At 45.4% G+C, this 23,649-nt stretch overlaps 2 protein-coding genes and 1 long non-coding RNA gene across 11 annotated transcripts; all 3 read left to right on the forward strand.

Annotated features, from left to right (window-relative positions):
* The first annotated feature begins 843 nt into the window (after positions 1-843).
* LOC100829460 (BTB/POZ domain-containing protein At1g30440) lies at positions 844-5,833 on the forward strand. The gene is made up of 4 exons (XM_003561946.4): positions 844-1,460; positions 2,337-2,406; positions 3,640-4,827; positions 4,982-5,833. The coding sequence occupies exons 1-4, from the start codon at positions 1,399-1,401 to the stop codon at positions 5,534-5,536; spliced, it is 1,875 nt and encodes a 624-aa protein (XP_003561994.1). The 5' UTR covers positions 844-1,398; the 3' UTR covers positions 5,537-5,833.
* Positions 5,834-7,933: 2,100 nt separating this feature from the next.
* On the forward strand, positions 7,934-11,705 carry LOC100828239 (cationic amino acid transporter 1). The gene is made up of 2 exons (XM_003559600.4): positions 7,934-8,602; positions 9,995-11,705. Exons 1-2 carry the CDS (start codon positions 8,185-8,187, stop codon positions 11,377-11,379), a joined length of 1,803 nt encoding a protein of 600 aa, XP_003559648.1. The 5' UTR covers positions 7,934-8,184; the 3' UTR covers positions 11,380-11,705.
* A 1,116-nt stretch (positions 11,706-12,821) lies between these two features.
* Positions 12,822-22,381, forward strand: LOC104582849. 9 transcript variants are annotated; one of them, XR_002961796.1, is made up of 6 exons: positions 12,822-13,468; positions 15,624-15,861; positions 16,027-16,122; positions 16,377-16,442; positions 17,673-17,733; positions 21,725-22,381. It is a non-coding gene; the product is annotated as an uncharacterized LOC104582849 (long non-coding RNA). The 9 variants fall into 9 exon arrangements; XR_002961795.1 differs by having other exon boundaries at positions 15,624-16,122; XR_002961794.1 differs by having other exon boundaries at positions 15,624-16,442; positions 16,609-17,733.
* Positions 22,382-23,649: the final 1,268 nt, after the last annotated feature.

Here is a 23,649-nt window from a genome sequence, read left to right on the forward strand (position 1 = left end):
ATATATGTAATATTTCGACAAAAGTGATAATATCCTTTAGTTTTGTTGTGATGTACCTTAACCGTGTTTTCAGGACTTTTGTATTGAAATCATGCAGAATATCCCCTTTCTACTCCACCAGCCTTCAGGATCTCAAGACATTATGAAATTGTTATGTCTCATCAGTGTGAGCGCAAGAAAAAAAAAACATCAAGTTGGTAAAATCCCACCTTAATTTGTTCTCACTTTTAATTTTCTATCTTCTAAAACCATTAACAGTAAACTAGACGTGCAAATAAAAGATATACCAAAACGAAGCATTCGGCCGAAGAGAGACGACAAAGCGGTCGCTAGTACAAAGGCTACACTAAACCGAAACATAAACAAAAGCTGCCGGGCTGTACTGCACCCGCTCCCTCTCCGCTCAGAGAATCTCTGTACCCGCAGCCCCATATTTCCAGAGCTTTTAATGCCCTCTCAATAACTCTCTCCCCTGCACACCAACAAGGCAACAACCCATGCAGTGCAGCTGTAAAAAAAAAAACCCATGCAGTGCACGGCAGGCGGCAGCGCTCCCCCGCTCCGCTCCTCCCGTATTCCCCAACCCTATCAATTCCCTGTTTGGAAATTATTCCTGATTTTTCTCGATTGGATCCCTATTTAATTTGCGGGCTGAAACATTTCTCTGCGGTGATTTATGAGCAGTATAGGCGTAGTAACCGTTACTAGTTGACTCGTTTTGTCCTCTTTCATTGTCGTTTGGCCGTTTGCTGCCTAATTGACCTGATTCTTTCTTCTTTTTCCATTATTACCTTGTCGAGTTGGTACTGACACATTAAGTTAGTCTTAACGTTGTTCTTGGGACAAAAAGCCTCATCAAGAAAACAAAACACCACCAACTGCTCAATCTCTATCTCTTGGTTTCTGTGGGTGTGCGTGCTATAATTAAGAAGATCTCAAGGCAGACTCGTCAAACATAGGTTTCTGGGGAGAGAGAGAGAGAGAAGCCAGCAGGGAGGATCAGGCCACAATAGAAACTGCCCCTGCCGTCTTCAAGAAGAGCCCCCCACCTCCTCCAACTATTCACTCACCTGCTGAACTTCTCCCCATTGTGATCCCCCACCATTAACTGCCTGAATTGTTGGTTTCTTCAACCCCTGCTTGGTTTATTGGAGTGGTTGGATCAGCGGGTGCCCAAAAGGGTCCACGGATTGCTGACCTTGCTCGGCTTTCTATCGTGGGGAGCCGTTTCCGGCAGTGGGAGGGAGAGAGAGAGAGTTCTTGGAGGCGACAAGGCCAGCCCTGCCCAGCGATGGCTTGAGTTCTCGAGTGGTGGTTGGGGTTTCTTGTGCGCTCGGCTCCTACTTAAGCGGCGTCCTTTGGAAGAGACCGGCCTGTGCGAGCTAGCCGTCGTCCAGGATGGCCGCGTCCGTGAAGCTGGGATCAAAGCCTGATGCTTTCAGAAGGCAGGGTCAGGCATGGTATAGTTCTTCCTTACTTATCAAGTTCTTCCCTATTCATATTCATCCCAAGTTCTCCGCGTTAGTGAAATTTGGATATACATGCCCCCCCCTGTCCGGGATAAAGAATTGGGTGCTGTTGTCTTCTTCCTGCTGTTCTTTTGCTAGCCGAAACCTGAAAGAATTAGGGGAGAAACTAGGCGAAGATTATGTGGATGTTGTTGTGTTTCTGGCCAAATTGGCACCAATTTGGCGTTCTGTCTGGAAGTGTCATTATTCAGAAGTCAACTAGGTTGGCTGGACGGCACTTCTGCACTGTACACGCGCTTTCCTTCCGTGATTCATCCGTTGCAGTTGTTCTTTTCTGTAAATATATAGCCATTTTCAAAGAAAATTTAGGGACATTAATTTCGAATGTTATGCCAGTCGCAAAGTAAATAAATGAATTTCGCATATTTCTCAAGAAACCATGGAATACACCTAACTTGGTTCCTCATAGCACATGCTAGATGCATTTTCACCATTAAAGCATGTCGAGATGTTATTTACTTATTGTATCCACAAAGATTTAATTTGATTGCAGTTGACTGCTTCTGCAATTAGGTTGTGGTGGGGATACCTTGGAGCTTTTCATGGATCCACATCACATTAGCTGGCAGTGGGATGCTATCGCTCCTCATTATGTAGGAAGATGTAACCATCATGTAATTATTTAGTAGGGAGCAGGTTTATATTTGCTTTCAGTGGAAACTTAAGCTTCCCATGTTTCATGAAATCAATCTCATTCAGCATCACTGTTCGTGACCTTGATGGACTTGTATTTTAAATCTGCTCAGTCAAATTTTGTATTTTAATATCTCCAGATGTTGACTTTTCTTCTGCTTTTGAACCACCTAGGTTCTGCACAACTGGGCTACCCAGTGATGTTACTGTTGAGGTTGGGGATATGTCTTTCCACCTTCATAAGGTAATCTGCACTTCCTATGAATGTCTATAGATTATCTCCCCTTTTAGGGCGATAGAACTGATGGTGTTTAAAGCTACTGTATTAATTGTTTCACCAAAGCACTCTTGGTGAATATTATTGAGTTTTTGGAATTAAAGAGAAATATGTTTGACAGTTTTATGGAGGGCTAACAAAGTTTAGTTGGTCATGACTATTGAGTTGCTTGCTCCTACCAGTTCACCTAAAATCTCGAGCCAACAGGGAGTTGTACAGACATTATAGTCGACACCTCCCCCCCCCCCCCCCAAAAAAAAAAAAAACCCTCTCATTTTGGGCTATGGTGAAGCGCGGCAGCCAGCAGGCTACAATTAGTTTTTTTTCCATTAAAAAAAACTCTTGGTTGTAAGTTGTGTCCCAACATTATCCATGCAAAGTCCTATTGTAGAATTAAAGAGACCAGAGGGCAAGACGTAGCCTAACTTTTAAATTAAGTGGGTGAGACCTCGAACTCGGGTGTGTGGGTTCACAAATCACAACCATGTGTGCCCACCATTGCACCCCAAGAGACTATTGTATGATGTCCCATGCCAATTGTGCAGGAAACATACATAAGGGAAAACCACTATTCACTGAAAAACTTGAAAACATCTAATCCTAGCCATTCGATCTCTAATCACGAGTCCCAACTCGGTTTGTGTTATTTATACAATACGTTTAAGAGATTAGGGGTTCCACCTTTCATCTAATCCGTTTATTTGAGATCTAATGAATGTTTTCAAGTTTTCAGTAAATAGTGGTTTTCACTTGATATGACTCCCATATATAAATATGTTTATATTTACAAGAATACCGAATTAACAGTCATATCTGTTGTTTGTATGTGATCTTCGATCAGTACTACTATTGAAGTTTGGATGATTGCCAGTCTGTCCATGGGTTGTTTGCACGTGATATTATGTGCATATGTGTAAAGTTTGAATCACAAGCCGGTTGCTTGATCATTTGTACTAAACTGACAAGTTAGTTGTGCACGGTGTCACATCAGCACACATAACTAAAATTCAGATCACGAGTCGACCGATCATTTGTATGTGATATTGTAGGTGTCCACCAGATCAATTGGTTGTTTGCGATTGGTTTAGGACTTAGGTACAATTTTGGTTATTCATGTACGTTTATTGGTTTCTCTTGCCTTGTAGACCTTTAATATATGTCTGTTGTTTTTCTCCTAAATGCTGGTTATCCCCCTTGCAGTTCCCTTTACTTTCCAAAAGTGCTGTTCTCGAACAGTTGATCGAGGAGAGTTCAGATCAAGAAGAATGCACCATCACACTAAGTGATATCCCTGGGGGTACAAAATCATTTGAGCTGGTGGCAAGGTTCTGCTATGGAGTGAAAATAGAACTTTCTTCTGCAAATGTTGTCTACCTACGTTGTGCCTCTGAGCATCTCCAGATGACTGAAGAAATATCTGAGGACAACTTGATTGCACAGTCAGAAATGTTCCTTAATCAAGTAGTCCTCCGTAACTGGAAAGATTCTTTAAAAGCGCTGGAAACATGTGATGACCTCCTCCCTCACGCAGAAGATCTTCAGATTGTGAAGAGATGCATTGAGTCATTAGCGGCGAAAGCTACTACTGATCCAAACCTCTTTGGTTGGCCGATAAGGGAACATGGCATCATGCAAAGCCCTGGTGGTAGTGTGCTGTGGAATGGTATCAGCACTGGTGCAAGGCCCAGAAACTTCAGTTCAGACTGGTGGTATGATGATGCATCAGCATTGAGTTTTCCCATGTACAAGAGATTGATCTCCGCTATGGAGTCTCGAGGCGTACGACCTGAGACCATTGCTGGTTCTTTGGCATACTATGCGAGGAAGTACCTCCCAGGACTTAATAGGCGCAATAGCACGGGAATAGCTCCCCCGACTGCTACTCTTTCTGAGGTTGAACAGAAGAACTTACTCGAGGAGATCAATACACTACTACCTGTTCAGAAGGGTTTAGCATCTACAAAACTTTTGCTCGGGCTGCTTCGCATAGCCATGATTCAAAGAGCCAGCTCCACTTGCATTTCTGACTTAGAGAAACGGGTTGGCATGCAGCTAGACCAGGCCAGCCTGGAAGATCTACTGCTGCCAAATTTCTCTTACACCATGGAAACTCTGTATAATGTCGAGTGCGTGCACAGGATTCTTGAGCACTTCTTGGCAATGGACCAGGCTAATGGTGGCGCTTCCCCATGCATGGACGATGTGATGGCATCCCCATCGATGATACCAATCACTGCTGTTGCTAAATTAATTGATGGCTATCTTGCAGAGGTTGCATCTGATGTCAATCTGAAGCCTCCAAAATTCCAAGCTCTGGCATCTGCTGTGCCTGAGTATGCACGGCCATTAGATGATGGCCTCTATCGGGCCATTGATATATACTTGAAGGTAGATCTTTTATCCTACCAATTTTTTATCTTTGTTTGCAACAACAATTAGTTAAGTCTTTTGTCTTTAGAAACTGAACGTTGGCTTCTGTCTGCATGACTTCTCTACAGTCTTCCTTCGCAGTTGTTTAATAGCATGATTGTGTTGCTCACAGGCACATTCCTGGCTCTCAGAAGCTGAACGAGAGCAGCTCTGCCGGCTAATGGACTGCCAAAAGCTCTCCCTAGAAGCATGCACTCATGCCGCACAGAACGAGAGGCTCCCACTGCGTGTCGTTGTACAAGTCCTCTTCTTTGAGCAGCTCCAGCTAAGAACCTCGATTGCTGGGTGCCTGCTCGTATCTGATAACCTTGAAAGATCTAGGCCACTACGGAGCGGCATCGCAACATCTGGGGAGGCTGGGGGATGGACCACAGCAGTTAGGGAGAACCAGGTCCTGAAAGTCGGCATGGACAACATGAGGATACGGTTGGCCGAGCTCGAAAAGGAGTGCTCAGACATGAGGCAGGAGATCTTGAAGCTGGGGCGTGGCAAGAGTGGGGGCTGGACTTCTCATGTCCCCAAGAAGTTCAATCTGAGGATCAAGTCGCAGATGTGCAGCGCCCAGGAGGGCTCGGTCAGTGAGCAGCAGAAGAGCATGAGTGCGAAGATTGACAAGCTGCAAGCAAAGTTGTCGAAGCAAAAGAAGCAGCTTTCTGCAGATGCCTGAAAATCCTAAACCCCCTTCTCTTGTAATTTTAACCTGGTCCTGATGTTAACTGTGTTTACTTGTTTCGTTTCCGTAGAGGTTAAATGTACTAGTACCAAGTGCCAGTGGTTTGAATTCCTTGATGTGAACATTTTCTGATGTTTTGGAGTGTTAGTGAGAATGGAACTGTGTAGCGAAGTTTGATGTTTTCCATTGACTGAAGTAGCACAAGTGGTATGTTCTCGTAGTTCCATTGACTGAAGTTTGATTGTTAGCTCTTGTACTACTCCGTACTGTATAAGGTTCTATTTGGTTGGATTTGTGTGAAGCAAAGTAGTTCAGACACCCAAGCCTAGTCTCGCTGGCATGATTGATTCATGACTTATCTCTGAAAGAGGAACTACAGAAGTCCAGTTGATTTCCTTGACTCCTGTTGCTAGCGTGGCCGTCCGGTTTGTGAACGTGAGAAGAGATGCACATGGGTTCAGAAAGGAACACTCTTCGATCTGACTGCAAACTCCGTCGACACCGAAGAGTCTTTGATGCTCCAAGCAGGCCAACAAGCAAATAGCTGACCAGATCAAATAGGCATGATGGAGTTGGCGATGCATATCTGATGAAAAAATAAATCCGAATTGCTAAATTGCCACACCATAAATCTCTATGTTCTTTAGGAAAAGAAAAATCTACACGTGGTTTAGGTCTTGCCAATAGCGCCAAGCGACCACGGCAGCAGCAGACAATATATGGGCAGAAATAATCAAGATAGCACGCTAATTTGGAGTAATCCTTCCGACCCATATTACTTGCCTCAAATTTACCCAAATATAAATGTATGTATGTTTAAAAAACGTCTAGATACATGTAATATTTTGACAAATAATATAGGTCCAAGGGAGTACTATAATTGACACAGTTGGAATACTTTGGCATTGCCTGCTCTTTTCATTGCTGTACGTATTCTTGCTTTTGTCCATCGACTGGCTCCACGAGCACGTACATGTATGCATCAGCTGGGCTGCAAGCTACATTTGTTAGTTTGTTATACTGATACTACTACTATATTTATCCATGAAAGGAACCAGTCATGCATTCATTTGTACTAGTACTATACGTTGCTCGTCTCTCGTTTTGTCACCTGCAGAAGACAGCTTAATATAGGTTCATTGATTATTCGGTGCATCATTGCGTAGTCCGAAGGGATTATACATAGCGTAAAAGACAGCCACGCGCATTCTTTTCTAAAATCCTGTGATGGATGCATCATGCATGTGAACCCTTGGAGACAAAAATAGCTGTAATTCTGTTGTAGATGGGCAGTAGCTTTCGTCGTATGTTTATATTACTCTCTTCGTCCGGAAATAACGTCACCACCGTGTATTTGTATAGATTCTTATATAAATCCGCGTCACTTATTTCGGGATGGAGGGAGTAGAAAATAAAGTTTCCCAATGCACATCGATATGGACCCATAATCTGGGAAGAATTCTTTCTTGCTCTTGGGGACGAAGAAGTTGGTTCGACTCATGAAATTTTTTCATTCTCCAGACGGATCATCAGCATGACAACCGACAAACTGAGATCACAAGAGGTGGAGGGGATGGAGACGCTGGCGTTTGGCGCGCTGATTCGTGTGTGCCGACGCGTGCTGGATTCAAATTTTGGTTGCCGGCATACGTGAGGAGCTATCGCGAAGGTGCGAGCTGGTTCGAGCACACGTGTTCCGGAGGTGCGCCGAATCCAGGGAAGATTAGCCGTTGGATCCAACGATTCAGTGTTTGATGGAGGGTGGATATCAGTGAAAGAGAAAGAATTAACGGTTAGGATTGGTTTCATATTGTTAAAGCAGCTGGAAAACTGAAGCGAGGGTGGTAAATCCGAACTCAAAAATGCTACACTATAGTTGACAGATAAAAAAAAAACATATTGAGATCAGTACGATCTTCCGCGAGTCTACTCTTTTTCTGTTTTCTCGGAGGAATGGACAAGTCCCAGCGAATGCAAGTACTCCTCGACAAGTCAATGCGTGCGTGACTTTATCGCGTGCATTCACATGGTACTTCCGGCCGGCTTTCCAACGTTAGCCGTTGACCCAGATTATACTTACACATCTGATCTGTGCTGTATATCTCGTTATGCACGGTTAATTTACTGATAAAATCATGCAACGACGATGTGCTCCGATCATGCGAGGGAGGGTTGACTTGATTCGGTGTATCGGATCAGATGGTCTATCATTATTGGGCCCCTCTGCTCCCTCTGGAACAAAAGAAATTTGCAGAGAAAACAGAGGACTGTGATCCTAAGTTTTTTCTCTTGTGTCCTTTGGATCATAGGCGTTTTTTTTCTCCTTCAAATTTTTTTACACGCATCTTCGCGCTTTGAGTTAAACATTTCCGCAGCTTGCTTGCCGGCCGGACTGCCTGTATTGAAATGAAGAGGGTTATGGTGCTAACCAAATTGCCATCTCATCGCCGGCATAGATCCCCACGCCCAGGTTACCCAGCCCAGCTACCCTCATTAGCTAGTCATTCCCATTCTTAAAGTTAAACCCCGCGCGCATCAGCTGGAGTATATATTAAGCGGACACCACAAGGCCGGGGCGAACCCCAAGCCAAACCTGTCCACAAACAGAGTCAAGCAAGACAAGAAGAAGAAGAAGCAGAAGCATGGCGGAGGCGGAGGCGGAGGCCGATGTAGGCGGCGGCGTGCGGCGGCGGCAGCGCGGGTGCGCGGGGGAGTTCTTCCCGGAGGCGTCGTTCTCGAGCTGGGCGGCGTACGGGCGCGCGCTGCGGAGCACGGGGCCCCGGCTGGCGGACCGGCTGACGTCGCGGTCGCTGGAGGCGACGGAGCTGCACGAGGTCCGGGCCCGGAGCGGCGCCGACATGAAGCGGGACCTGACGTGGTGGGACCTGGCCTGGTTCGGCGTGGGCGCCGTCATCGGAGCCGGGATCTTCGTGCTCACGGGGCAGGAGGCCAAGGAGGTCGTCGGCCCCGCCGTCGTCATCTCCTACGTCGTCTCCGGCGTCTCCGCCATGCTCTCTGTCTTCTGCTACACCGAGTTCGCCGTCGAGATACCCGTCGCAGGTCTCTACACATCTACTGTACCTCTCTTCCTCTACATATTTTGGCCTAGTAGCTTGCATTCAAAATCGTAAAAGAGAAGGGGAAAAAAGAAACGCCGATCGATCCAGTTCAAGAAGTCTCTCATCTTGTCAAGATTAGGCCGCTTTTAAAACACAGAGTGAATGAACGTAGATCGTAGTATAATTCACAGCTATTTATTTTTTTGCGAAGAATAATCCACAGCTAAATTGGTTGATGAAGATATAGCATCCTTTTAAATTAACTTCGCGCGCTTGATGGATAAACATGCACCTACTGAGAAATTGGAAAGATTCTTCTCACATATGTTCATTGAATAAAGAAACTAGTACTCCCTCCGTTCCTAAATACTTGTCGCTGTTTTAGTGCAAACTTGTACTAAAACAGCCACATGTATTTAGGAACGGAAAAAGTATTATTTCTCGGCTAACCGTAAAGCTTCTAAATAAGTCCAAACAGGGAGAGTAAATCAGAAAGATTCTAAAACAACCTGAAAAGATTCTAAGCTGCTGCTACTACTAGTAGTAATGTGCTGCTAACGCATACAAGAGAGTGTGTTGTAAATGACTGGTATATGCGTGTCCGTGTCACCGTGTGCACGTACAGTTGATCTCATTAATCTGCACATATCGAGATGTGTTTACACTCTTCCGGTCGATATCTCACTCACTTGAATCTATCCAACAAGTCGCTAGCAGCTGGAATTGAAGTGACTATGGCCTTTATACTAGCATAGTCTTCAGAATACGGCGCCTACTTGTCACGATTTCTAAGCGATCAGTCAAAGCTAGCTAGGCCAGAGCTACTCCCTCCGTCCCATAAAGATTGGTACGGATCTGAACTACCGTCCAAATCTTTATGGTTTGGCATTTGAAAATTAATGCATGGTGTGGTTTAAAATGGAGTCGACCACCGCATCAACTAGTTCATGGACTAGCACAGTACAGTTGATTTGGTCCAAATACTCTGCTTTGTCGCGATGAAGATTCTCTTTGCTGACCAAAATATCGTCAGTATCCCCTGAAGTCGAGAGAGACATGAACGTTATCGGACTTGCGAGTTGTGACCTCATAATCTAGTAACATTGAGGTTATATGCATGGGTATACGTATTACAGTGTTTTGACATGCTATATGCATCAGGTTTCACAATATGAAAAAAAGGACCGAGCATAATTCGTTAGTTTAGATTAGTCGAGTGTTATATAGGAGTATGTTGAAATTCAAAAGTTCTGTAGCAGATTTTCTAGCAATCTGAGTCATTCTTGCGGGAACAAAACAAAGTGTAATTAATGTTAATGGCGACAACAAGATAATTGAAGTGTTGGACGAAATTCTCGTGATCGATCATCCATTGGGGAATTTGGACATGCAGGCGGTTCGTTCGCGTACCTCCGGGTGGAGCTGGGCGACTTCATGGCGTTCGTGGCGGCGGGGAACATCCTGCTGGAGTACTGCATCGGGAGCGCGGCGGTGGCGCGTGCGTGGACGTCCTACTTCGCGACGCTGCTGAACCACCAGCCCGCCCAGTTCCGCATCCACGCCTCCTCCCTCGCCGCCGACTACTCCGAGCTCGACCCGATCGCCGTGGTCGTCATCACGCTCATCTGCGCCTTCGCCGTGGTGAGCACCAAGGGCTCCTCCCGCTTCAACTACGTGCTCTCCATCGTCCACATCGCCGTCATCCTCTTCATCATCGTGGCCGGGCTCACCAAGGCCGACACGGCCAACATGCGCGACTTCATGCCGTACGGGCCCCGGGGCATCTTCGCGGCATCCGCCGTGCTCTTCTTCGCCTACATCGGCTTCGACGCCGTGAGCACCATGGCCGAGGAGACCAAGGACCCGGCCAGGGACATCCCCATCGGCCTCGTGGGCTCCATGGCCATCACCACGGCGCTCTACTGCGTGCTGGCCGTCGTGCTCTGTCTGATGCAGCCCTACGGCGACATCGACAAGGACGCGCCTTTTTCCGTGGCGTTCGCCGCCAGGGGCATGGACTGGGCCAAGTACATCGTGGCGTTCGGGGCGCTGAAAGGGATGACCACCGTGCTGCTCGTCAGCGCCGTGGGGCAGGCGCGGTACCTGACGCACATCGCCCGGACGCACATGATGCCGCCGTGGCTGGCCGAGGTGCACCCGCGGACCGGCACGCCCGTCAACGCCACGGTCGTCATGCTCTTCGCCACGGCCGTCATCGCCTTCTTCACCGACCTCGCCATCCTCTCCAACCTGCTCTCCATCTCCACGCTCTTCATCTTCATGCTCGTCGCCGTCGCGCTGCTCGTCAGGAGGTACTACGTGGCAGGGGAGACCACGGACGCGAACCGGAACAAGCTCGTGGCGTGCGTGGCTGCCATCCTGGCGTCGTCCGTGGCCACGGCGACGTACTGGGGACTCGACGCCAAGGGGTGGGTGCCCTACGCGGTGACCGTGCCGGCCTGGTTCGCGTCCACGGTGTGCCTGTGGGCGCTGGTGCCGCAGGCGAGGACGCCCAAGGTGTGGGGCGCGCCGCTGGTGCCGTGGCTGCCGTCGGCGTCCATCGCCATCAACATCTTCCTGCTGGGATCCATCGACGCCAAGTCGTTCGAGCGGTTCGGGATGTGGACCGCCGCGCTGCTCGTCTACTACCTCTTCGTCGGCCTGCACGCCTCCTACGACACCGCCAAGGCGCTCGATGCCGAGACCGCCGCCCGCAGGGTGGAGGATGGCGGTGCCTCGCAGATGCAGATGGCGCCGTCCTTCTCCAACGGCAAGTGATATGCTGATTTCAAGGTTTGATTGTTGCATGCTGGATGTGGAGCTCTATATCTTTGGTGTCAAGTACAGCGTGCTGGCATGTTATGCAAGACCAGAACTTGCTCGCATGCATATATACATGTGCCAGCAAACTGTTTTAACTAGGATGCACATGAAACCATAAGAGCGTGAATGAGTGATATACTCATGTAAGTTTGTACAGCTGTTGGTATGTTCCGTGCATAAGAGAGTGAATGGGACGCTTTCTAAAAATAGATACATTCATATTATTTGGACAAATTTGAGACAAGTAATATGGGTCGGAGAGAGTATCTGTTTTTCCGTCACGGGCAATCTCATGCACAACCACCGTGCGTTTGGAGCATTCCTTCTATCACCATCGCGCACGCTCCTTGAAATGTCCAATTTCATATCGGCGGATTTTTCTTCTTTTCATAATATAACTCTATAACATATTAGGGCTTTTTGGACCACGAGAAACCAAAAACACATGAACAGAAAAAATGTAGGATTGAAACGTTACGACATATTGTATACTACAGGAATTGAAAACATGAGGATTGCTTGAAAGAGATTTTTGGATGCTACAAAATGAATTTTGTCTTTGAAAAAAAAAGGAATTTTGAGATTAGTTAGTACTTGATTAATTGGAGTATGAGAGGTGAGAGATAGAGAGAAAAGCACCAAAACTTTCAAGGGAAAATTCCCATGAGGTTAATATCCTACGAAATTTCTGCATAACTCGTTTGGCTCCCATCATTTAGATCTGAAATCTTGAAAATTATTTTGGATTTTAGAAACCAATGTATTTGGTTAGCATGCAACTGGGTGCATCATCTCATTGGATTTGTCTATCATTCTATTAATCCATGTGACACATAAACATGATTTTGAATGTAAAATTCAAATTCAACCAAATGAAATGCATGTAACGTGGGCAACCAAACGGGCTGTTAGTGGCAATCCAATGATTAAGATGACATGTATTGAAATTTTTCATTGATATCAGAATCGTCCAGTTTTTTTTTTAGAAAAACCATATGATCAAAGAAGCCCTTGACCTAAAAACAAGGAGGTGCTCCACGTCTTGCTCATTCCTTACTTGAAAAATCGCCCTTCAAATTACCCTTTAATTACCTTAACTCTCAGTTCATCAGCCCGCCCAGTTCATCGGCTTGCGGAACTGGGCGGGCTGGGAGCGACGCGGGGGACGGGGTTGCGGCTTGTTCATCAGCTTGTCCTGTACCTAGCTTGGTTAGGTTGTTTGCTTGTAGTCAGGATTTTTGTACGACTTTTCTTAGTAAGTCGTGCTTTCTTTAGTTTTTAGACCCAATTTTCGGAATCAACTCCTCCTTCTATATGAATTACGGGAACGTCTCGAAGGTCCCTCGAAATAAATAAATTACCTTCCCGATTTTCTCTCTCCCGTCTCCTCCGTCCGTCCGTCTCCCCAACGGCTCCTCCCCGTTTTCTCCCAAAAGAAAGGAAAAAAAAGAACTCCTCCCCATACGTCGCCGCCTCGCCTCTTTCATCTCTTTCTCAACCCGCCATTACTGCCGCCGTCTCCTTCCCATCCGGGCCGAATCGCCGCCGCCGCCGCCCCTTTCTCCTCAGGGCCGCTGCCTCCTCCTTCCCTGCAATCTCCAGCTCTTCCGCTCCACTGGCAATGGCGGAAACCCTCGTCCGCCTCCGGCTAGCCGCCTCCGCCGTCCAGCAGTATCAAATACGGCGGAATCTTATGTGCCACGCGGGCCCACTATCGTCTCAGCCCGTTCCGTCGCGGCCGACTGTGCCTCCAGGCGGTGGTCGCGGCGGAGGTGGACGAGGACGACGCGATGAGAATCGACAACTTGTGCCGCTTCTTTGACCTCAACGTTGGCAAGTGGAACGGCTTCTTCTACGTATGTTCTCCGGCCTTTTAGTCTTGACTTTTCATGTTTCTGGGTTTGTAATTTGGTGGCCAAGTGCTGTTTGTGTGTTTGCCTCTGTTGATCTGTTCAGCAATTCGTTGTGCATGGGAGGGTGCTGCAGGGAATTAGCACGCGGCTGCCCGTGAGCACATATGGGGAGGGAAAATCGTCTCTCTCAGGTACCATCATCTCAATTCGATTTTGGTACTCCCTCCGATCCTAAATTCTTGTCTCAAATTTGCCCAAATATGGATGTATCTACTCTTAAAAGGCGTCTAGATACATGTAATATTTCGACAACAATTTAGGATTGGAGGGAGTATCATATATTAACCATTGGAGTTTGTTTTAATTATGATTGTGCATTTACCATTTGGATCAATTACTCTACTGATCTGTTTAATGATTTGGTGTTTGTTGATTTAATCATAGCTGTATTTATCATTTTGGATATGTTGATTGCACCGTAGGCACACACATAGTTGGACAGTTGACAAATAAGATAAAATGTTGGAACGTAAAGTGCAATTTGGGTTGTTTTTGGTGTTGTGTGGAGAAGGTCTGAGTAGCACCGGACAAAATTCCGGAAAAGCATTTGATATGTAGAATGGCCATCTTTGTACCCCCACTGCAGATGGTTGCTTCCCTTGCCCCCTAACACCTAAGGTCGGCTCTTTCTTGTTTCTGATTTGTTTTTAGGCTTATCAGTTTATGGATTCGTGCAACAGTTGTGCATGCATACTTCACTACATACTGCCATCCTACTGGTTACTTATGCTGCTAAATCATCTACATGTACAGTAAAACCCGTGATATTAAATCTAGAAAACATTTTTACACTTTGTCTGCAGTTGATGTTGTATTCATCAGAGAACAGGGTAGATATGCCACTATATATAGCTGAAGTATGCTTTCACATATATATCTTCAGTTTGACCTGGATAAGACTTTCACTGAATTAGCACTCTATGGTTCACCGAACCAAGACTCACCAATTTCAGGAAACATATAGTTCTTTCTGCTTGAGCATAGAGTGTTTTTAAGATGCCTGTTTTTAAGATGCCGATACTGAAGTTGACTGGTCTGCCGACAGAAAACTAGAGGGGAGTGTTAGTGTTGCTGATGTGTTATGATAATGCCATAACATTTTCTTACATGTTTGTCTAATTTAGTTTAAAACTTTACTTGCTTAGTTAAGCATAATATCTAACTTTGGACAAATCTACTCAATATTTTATTAGAACATGCTCCCTCCATTCCTTAAATTAGGGCGTATATTGTTTTCTTTGACCGAGCCTTTGACCAAGTATTACTCCATCGACGTGTGACTTATGTGATATAAATCATAACTATAAACAAGTACTTTTGAATATGAATACAATGATGTCAATTTTAAAAAAGGGCAAAGGTCTAAAAGAAGTGAACTTATGTAATGGTTCCTTTCCGCTTGTAGATTTTCTGTTGGAAAAATGTACCTCATATCCGATATCACATGCTTAACACATTATCTTCTATATCTAATTCGTAGCTCCTCACGAAACCACGTCACTTCTTTGTCCCACCACCCTGTCCTCGCTCTCGATCCCGTCCCCGCATCACGTCTGCTCTGGATTCCTCGCCATCTGTTATGGGCTATTCCCTCGACCTGGGCCCCCAAGCCAGCAGCCCTACGATATGTGCTTTTCTTCTTCGTTTTCCTCCCGATGTTTCTGCTTCCCGTACCCCGCGCCATCATGCCTCCAGAGAGGCCGCTCTGGAGGGACACCACCGCCAGATCCACCAGCAGCATGTGTCGGCGTCGTGCCGGGGAGGTGAGGAGGAGGAACCAACCAAAGGAGGCGGGATGGGGACATGGGGAGAGGAGATGGTCGGAGACCGAGTGCTGGTTGCTAGGCTAGCAGAGACAAGATTTGAAAGCAGTAGAAGGAAGGTGTTGATGAATTCTGGAGATGACCGCCTCTCTCTCAACAATCTCTCAAGCAGCAGCTCCTGCAGTTGGTCGCTGGTTTCTCTCTCTGATCTGTTTTTTTGTGAATTCTGTCTCATACCATGTGTATATGGTGTTCCTTACTATGTTTAAATGAAGATAGTGCTGTGTAGAAACATGTCACTTGGTCGGCCACCAACTGTTTGTTAAAATGTAACAGTACCCTATTATGCAATATGAGATTGGTAGAAAAAACTTATGATGTTCCATACTTTCTCATCTCTGTCATTATATATATTAGATATGACAGTAGCTAGGGCTGTATTCAATCAGAAATTCTAGATTTTTTTTTCTGGCAGTGGCTAATACTACCGATGACATATGTATGTTTTCTATCTTGCTTGCAGTTGAATATTGTAGATCAACATAAATATAAGCAAGTAACAGAGATGGAAGGAGACACTACCAGGTACAAGTGAAAATACTCACAATAAAGGCCTAAGAGGTCATACTATGTACCTTCAGATATCCCTCAGATATTATGCTATTTGATTTCTTTCCTATATGGTACATCGAGGGCTGTAGTTCCATCATTTTGTTTGGCCTATAATCTGCTGGCTATTATGGAATGAGAAGAAACAAAAGGTAAGACGCTGAATTGTCCTAGCTATTTTGCCCATTTTTTAATGAACAAGTGGCTGATAATTTAGCACGATCCATTGTTGTCTTCTACAAGTTTTGAATAAAGTAATGGCTGATACCCTTAGATATTATACTATTTGATTTCTTTCCTATATGCAAACAATGAAGGATATATATAGTTATGGTACATTGAGGGCTGGAGTTCCATCATTTTGTTTGGCCTCTAATCTGCTGTCTATTATAGATGGAGAAGGACAAAAAAAGGTAAGACGCTGAATTATCCTTAGCTATTTTGCCCATTTTTGAATGAACAAGTGGCTGATAGTTTACCACGATACACTATTGTATTCTTCAAGTTTTGAATGAAGTAATGGTTGATAATTTACCATTGATTTTCAAGTCAAACCATCTAAATCCTCCTAATTCCCGCCTGAACACGTGGGGTATCATCTAGTAATTATAATTTAGGTGCCCATTGTAATGAGCTCTCAAGATGGGTTTCCATGGCTTTCTGATAGATGGACTGTGGTTTTGTCTTCTGTTTGGGGAATCAAGGAAGTAATAATTTCTGTCAACATTCCAAGGTAACCACATGTATCTATCTGTTCTCTTTTGGACTAATATATGGCTAAATAGTGTTTATTTAATCGTGAAATAACTGTTTCCCTCCACGCGAGATGTTATTTCTTATTCTCATCTCTACATGGAGTACTATTTTTCCACATAATGTTATATTTACTAAACTAGCAGATCGTCCATATGAGATTGAAGGGATACCAGATGGAGAACCAGTAGAAGCATTTTTCTATCCACTACATTTAGTTACTCGAGTTTTCTTGATTATGTTGTACTAAGTGTTATCGAACTTTTTTGGCCAAGAAAAGGTTAAAAGCCCTACAACATTTGGTTTTGATTATGCTTGGCCTGAATTATCTTGCTAGTTGCATCTTAGGTTCAGGGTTCACCAGCATACAGATCCTCATACACTACTAAAAAGGATGTACGGCATTGTTGAGTAAATTTTGGTAAACCATATCAGTTGTATTTTGTGTGGCTATAGGTATTTTGAGCGAAATGTTGTTATGACATCTACCGTCTCACATATCTAATTTTCTCTACTCTTGTGATTGTTCTTGAGTTTACATTCCTTAGTTTTTTTTTACGAGGGCTGAATTTATTGTGGTGTTCATCTGTGCTCATTTTTCATGCTATCAATCAGCATATATATAAACACTGTGTATTAAAACTTATTACGTCAAGACACTCTAAATTTCTGCATCTTCGCGAGTCAATCTGTCATGGATTTTTTTTTTTAATCTTGGATGAAGGAATCGATGGATTTTGTTTCCTGTTTACTGCTCGAGTCTTGCCTTTTTTCTTGCTGTTAAATTTGCAAGCTTCCATAGTTCTGCCTTGGCTGTTGCTGTCAATTTTTCTGGGCAGTGGTATGAATCCAGCTTACAAAGCGTACATGCTCATGTGGCCCTCTACTAAAAAAAAAGCCACAATTTTTGTTGTTCATGTTTTTGTAGCTGCCATTCTGTTTATTTGTGTTCGCAATAATTGTTGCCAATCTTGTACTCCCTCCGACCGGTATTACTTGTCTCAACTTTGCCCAAATACGGATGTATCTATGTGTAAAAAGTGTCTACATGTAATATTTCGACAAGTAATTCCGGCCGGAGGGAGTATATAACTTACAGCTTATGGCATTGAAAGATAGAGGGGGCGAGAGAGAGAGAACAGTTGTGATGGTTTTTTTTTTGTCATTTAGATGATGAGGATTTTAAACTAACATAGTATCTGCATTTCAGAGTGTCATGAAGAATATACCTTACGAGCTAAATCTTTTTGGCTGGGCACAATGTAAGCAGGGTAAATATTTTCTACTCTCTAAATAGTTTGTCCCAGTGTTAATGTAACTAATGAGATGTAGTTTGTATATGATTCTGTAGAGAATCATATAGTTTTGCATGCCGGTCCTTTTGGTCAGACGATAGGATATGTCGTGCTATATCAGCACCCAACATTTAAATTAGACTGAGCAGCATTTTTTAGCGCACATGCTGAATGTAGTCCGATTGGTCATTGATCTGTTCATAACGGGAGTCCTTGGCAATTTTTTATGGTTATTACGTCGTATTGCTTGACAACACATATTAGATTAGTTTTCACCTGTAGCAGCTAGCCAGCTACCAATGAATCACTCGAAAGCACCCATACGGCCCGGGCAGCCATGTTGGTGCCGCGCACCTTGTGACACTGGTGTCCCCAACGTGTCCCGGAATTTTCGAGAAAAAACAAATCGGGACACGGTTGAAAAACGCTGTGACACGGTTGTATGACACGGCCGACGGGATTTAGGCATACGGCGCCTTGTCTTGTCAAACCACAGTGAGGCAACGTCCGATCTTCTCTCGCCTGACGGGCTCCATGGACTCCCTTGCCTTCTGTGAGATGTAGATCTTATATGTCTCCATGGGCTCCCTTGCCTTCTCTGAGAGTGGTTGGTGTCGAACCTAGGGTTTATATAGCCCCGACACCACTAAGTTGTTTGTCCTCTTCTTCCCGGCATCGTGGCACGTGCCTTGATCTTATCCTTCAACCCAGGGGACATTGTTGCGGCTCACGCGTCCGTAGCCACAGGTACGACAGTAGCCCCCGGGCGTGGGCCAGCAACTGCCCCGGGCAATTTGAATGCTGATTATGGGGCAGCGTGCTTCTTCTGGTTACGGGGAACGCCCCAGGCCAGTTGCTGGCCTACACTCTCAATTGACTCGTGGGTCCTCGAGCCAGGAGGCTTGCCTGATCGATGCGACTCGCCTAGCCGCGTAGCCATGTGCCCGATGAGGCAGCCACATGTCCACCAAGGAGGAGCGGTTGAGGAAGCTACGCCCTGATCACGCCTTCTTCGGCGACGGCCTGGACTGAGTGGGTGTGGGGAAGCTTGAGTTGGCCCGCGCCTCTGACGGCAACGAGCACGGCAAGACCATGATCTTCCTGGCCACCTTCCTCCCCGCGTCCAACCTCGACGTCCGTGTCTTCTAGCTCTAGTTCTTCGCGGGGATGGTCCCGCCGATTCTCAAATTCCTCTGTGCCGTCATAAGATGGTACGGCCTCCGCCTCACCCAGGTGCACCCAAATTCGATCGTTTTCCTCGCCATTGTTTTCAAGCCCTTGCGGGCCTTGTTCCGGCAATACATCCACGACCGGAAGAGTGGACGCGCGCCGGGGACTGTCAGCTTCTGCTTCCGCGACGGGCTCATCGATACTTTCATCGTTGTCGGCAAGAAACGGTGGGACGAGCACCGCCACGCGTGGTGCTACCTACACTTCCGCGAGTGGGGCGGGTGCCTCCGGGAGCCCGACGGCCTCGCCTTGAGGCTGAAGACCTAGAGCGCCTGCATATGCGCGCGCCGCCGATCTTCGACCCATCAACGATCGCATCTACATGTTGCAGCTCGCCGGGCTGGTAGGCAATCAAGTCCATCGCCGACTTTGTTACGCGGGGGGTTGCCCCGCTCGAGGAGCGGTAACACCCCGCGTGGCTATACATCGGGCTGGACGGCCCGACCCGGCTTACCTCGGGCATATTTCTGCAGATTATCGTTTCTCCTTAGGGATTAGGCGATCTACAATCGAGTTTCGACTAAAGCAAGGGTTGATCGAACGTAGGGGATAATATGCAATCCGAAAAGAATGCAACAATCTAGCACTAAACAATATTTTTGTGATTTTCGTTAACCCAAACAACACTGAACAAAAATGACTAATATGCACAATAATTATTCACGAGCAGACATATAAGAAAATTAAGCCAGAGTCACTAGTACATATTACACACAAATCTCAGGACACATGGACAATTATATGTAGTCACGTTCACAAATCTAACAGAAGAACAACTCAATAATTAACAAGGTCTCACACTGACATTTAAAAAAACAGGTTGCAGGTCCACAAAATAAGCACAAGTTCTGAATTTCAGTTCACACAAACAGCAAGTAACAGGGAGAAAAGGGATGGAATTAGATGGGGATAAATTCATGAGATGATGCAGCACAAGTTGGAGAACGGAAAGAAGTTGCAGGTGGCGAGCTGGTTCCCTTGGCTGCTGCTGGTCATGCGTGGAGGAGCAGTAGACGTCGGCGGAGGCGGCCTGGAGGAGGAGCAGTAGTAGATTGTGGGGGCAGCAGCAAGCTCGGTGGCGCGCCGCCACGCAGGCCTGGCTGCTGCGGCGGCCGGTGGTGAAGAAGCAGCCTGGAGGTAGGGGAAGAAGAATGCCAGGCTTGATTTGGTACGGGTGAGCAGCTAGGGATTTAATCCCAATGGCAGTTCTGCAACCCGGCCCTTTCCTTTCTTCTTGTACTGCTGCCAGGTTACTTCCTGGTTTTCACGATCAGTGGCAAATCGTCTTTTGGTCTTCGACCCATCTTACTCCGAGAAAATGTCTTGTCTCTTCACCCTAACTCTTCACCGACAGAATGTGCAAACATTTCAACAACGACGATGAGCCCATTTGCAAGTCCGATTCCACCCCCATCCTCGTCCCACGACTTCCTTTCTTCCCCTTACTCGGTTGCAGACACACACGCGCTGCTACACCGCAACCGCCAAAGCCATACGCCCCGGCGAAACACCGCACGCGCCCTACCCCATAAAACCTAGGGCACAATCTCCCCCTTGCCTGCGCCCGTAGCCCCTTGGTGGTCGAGGCGGTGACAATGAGGACCCCTTCTTCGAGTCCAAGCCCAAATGCCAGCGAGGAGTCTGCGATGAGGACATTGAGAGCAATGATAGTGGTGATGGCGCATGGCAGTCCGCGGCGTTGATGATGAGGACACGGAGGAGGAGATGGAGGGGAGAAGAAGATGAGGAGGGTGACAGACGCCACAAAGAGGTGTGTGTGTGTGGGTGGGTGGGGGGGGGGGGGGTTGTGATGAGAGGAAGACGAAGATGGAGAGACCTGAGGTGGGCTGCTTTGGCTTTTTAATCTATATATAGTTGTGGGGGTAGTTTGCAAGCTACTTCTAGTACCCTGACTCTGTCCATGGCCATGAAAACTGTATGGTTGGGTATTGCGAGAATCACAGTTAGGAAAGGAGCATCATTTCACTTGGGATCGTATAATGGAGTAGAAATTGTAGTATATGCATCAACTAATTCCGTTGAATGGAAAACCTCTTTCGGGTGGTTGCATTTGGGAGGGGGTGGATGCTGTCAATCAGACTGCAAGAACAGAAACAACACTGCCGCCAGTTTTTGGTGATCTGAAGATGGAGAGTGTAACTATATAGGTTCCCTAGGTTAAAGCAACCGTCCAGTTACCAGCTCTACTGGCGGCGTGATAGGTTCCATACCGAGCGGAAAGAGGTGCTCTCAGGCTTGGACAAGTGTGTTCTACACTGAGCTGAGGGCTCTCATATTAACTAATGCTTATAGAACCATCAACCATAAATTTTGTCATATTCTTACGAGGTTGGTTTGATTTACAAGATGAGAAAGCTTGTTGGTGTAGCACTGTTTGCCTAGAGGGTTCATTTCTCTTCTTTCTTTTGCCACTGATGTTTACATTTTATCTGGATCATATGTGAACTTTGGATAGTATCTGAAACTATAAGGATACATTCAGTGTGGAAATACATACATTTTGACTCCTTGGGGATGCATTTGTGTTCATCATGAAAAAATAGAATGTGCTGTACTTGTTAGTACGAGTCATCACTCATCAGTTATGTGAACTGGACTATGTAAACAGTTGGAGCGTCTAAATTGAAATCCAACATGTATTCGGCAAGATTTTATTAAAGCATATGATAAAAAGAATGTCACTGTTATTTGAATTCAACAAACTTTCCAATTTCAGGGTATTACCACCTGACCCCAAGGATGGATTTAAGCTTCTCGTGAAGCACCAACAACCAGTTACTGCCATTGCTTATTCCAAGCTCCAAGGGTAGTGAATTAGTGATAAAGGTTTTTCAGCATCGAAAGATGGTGTCATGGTCCAACGGGATGTTGAAACTGGAAAAGGTGAGAAGTACTTGTGCCCAAGTGAAAAAGGTATTGGTTTCTCATCATGCTAAACCACCTCTGTCAGCTAAAGGAAGCAAAACAAGTTCTGGCTTTAGCTGTCAGTTCAGATGGTCATTACTCCCTCCGATCCACAATAAGTGTCTCAGATTTAGTACAAAGTTGTACTAAATCCGAGAGACACTTATTATGGATCGGAAGGAATACTTGGCAAGTGGGAGCATATACAGTTAGAGATGACAGGAGAGTTGGTAACAGTTTTTGGGATGGAACTTGAAAAATGTTCTGTTTTGTTAGTTTAGTGAAGTTATAAATTATTTATATTCTGTGTGACCATACATTGTGGTTTCTTTACTAAGGTGTACTATGTTACTAGTGTGAGATTAGAGACCTGAAAAGAACAACCAGACGATGTGTAGGCAAGAGTAATGCAACATCTACATGGCAACATCTAATTTTGGATCAACTACGGCATGGCTATTTAACATCATTGTTCCCATTTGAATCTGAATTTAGTTATCTAGCCGACACCGGGCTGTTGCATGCAATCCGTAACAGCAGAAATATTGAGGCAATTGCTAATTTTTACATTGTATAAGATTTGAAGCAATTACTTCTGTTATCGACATTATATATTCATTTAAACTGAACGATTGTATTGTATTTTCTGCGGTCCAATTTTGGCTTGACAAAATGTCTTATAAGTTATAAATGAGGTCAGCGGGAGTAATATTTAATAATACTGTTATTCTGTTTGAATTACCAAGGAACATTGTTTTTTTAGACCCGTTTCAAATTTAGTACTCCCTCTGTTCCTAAATTTTTGTGTGGTTTTAGTTCTCTATTCTCAAAATAGATATTACTGTATTTGGTTTCTACCTTAATTTTACAAAATGGCGTTGTAGAATCTTACCGGGAGGTGGCTCTGGCAGTTCCTGTTGTTGAGTCTGTATGAAATTCTGAACTAGCTAATCACAAATTCAGCGAGTTAAGTTAAGTTACCTCTTGGTCCCAAAGCTGGGGCCAGATTGCTCAAGTTTTAGGTCTGAAATCTGTACGTGCCCGAGTTTTCTTTGATACGGATTAACTGAACACGATTTATGTTTGATATACAGCATGCAACTTAGTACACTGTTAATTACATCTGTACTAATGAGTGTTTCTGCATTCTAGTTTTGGGCGCACACATGGTTGTAGGGAGCGTAGATTACTCGTCAGTCTTCGATTCAACAGTCATATGGTCTCTAACAGAAACGTTATCTGTTTTACTGGGCTTGAGGGAATTGAGCTCGTTAAACTTGTCACTCCTCTCTAGACTCAAATGTCTCTGTTTCTTGGATACTGACACGAACTGCTCTACCCCGAGTTTCTGGTGCGTGGGCCTTCATGTCCTATTAATATCAAGGAGAAGAACTGACTAACAGACTTGGCCTGGCCCATAGACAACAAAACCTGGGTAGCAAACCTAGTACGGTCCCGTTCACCTCGCCATCTTGGCGCTGTGAGCGAACCTCGGATGCTACGTTTTCATAAGTATTTAGTATTTTGAGTTTTGCGGTCTTCGTCAGCAACGCTATGGCAGAGGATGGGATGCCGTCAAAAATAAAAGTACTCCGGTTTTTTCTTTGTTCCGGCGGTGCCTTATCAAGCAGTGCCATGGGACCAGAAAGTTTTACAAACCGCAGATTCGTTGTGTCCAATTTTGCGCATTTTGAGTTTGTGTCCTCGCAGATCTGTCCTTAAGGATTTGATGAGTTT

The sequence above is a fragment of the Brachypodium distachyon genome, chromosome 1, assembly GCF_000005505.3.
Source record: "Brachypodium distachyon strain Bd21 chromosome 1, Brachypodium_distachyon_v3.0, whole genome shotgun sequence".
In the NCBI taxonomy this organism is placed as follows: domain Eukaryota; kingdom Viridiplantae; phylum Streptophyta; class Magnoliopsida; order Poales; family Poaceae; genus Brachypodium; species Brachypodium distachyon.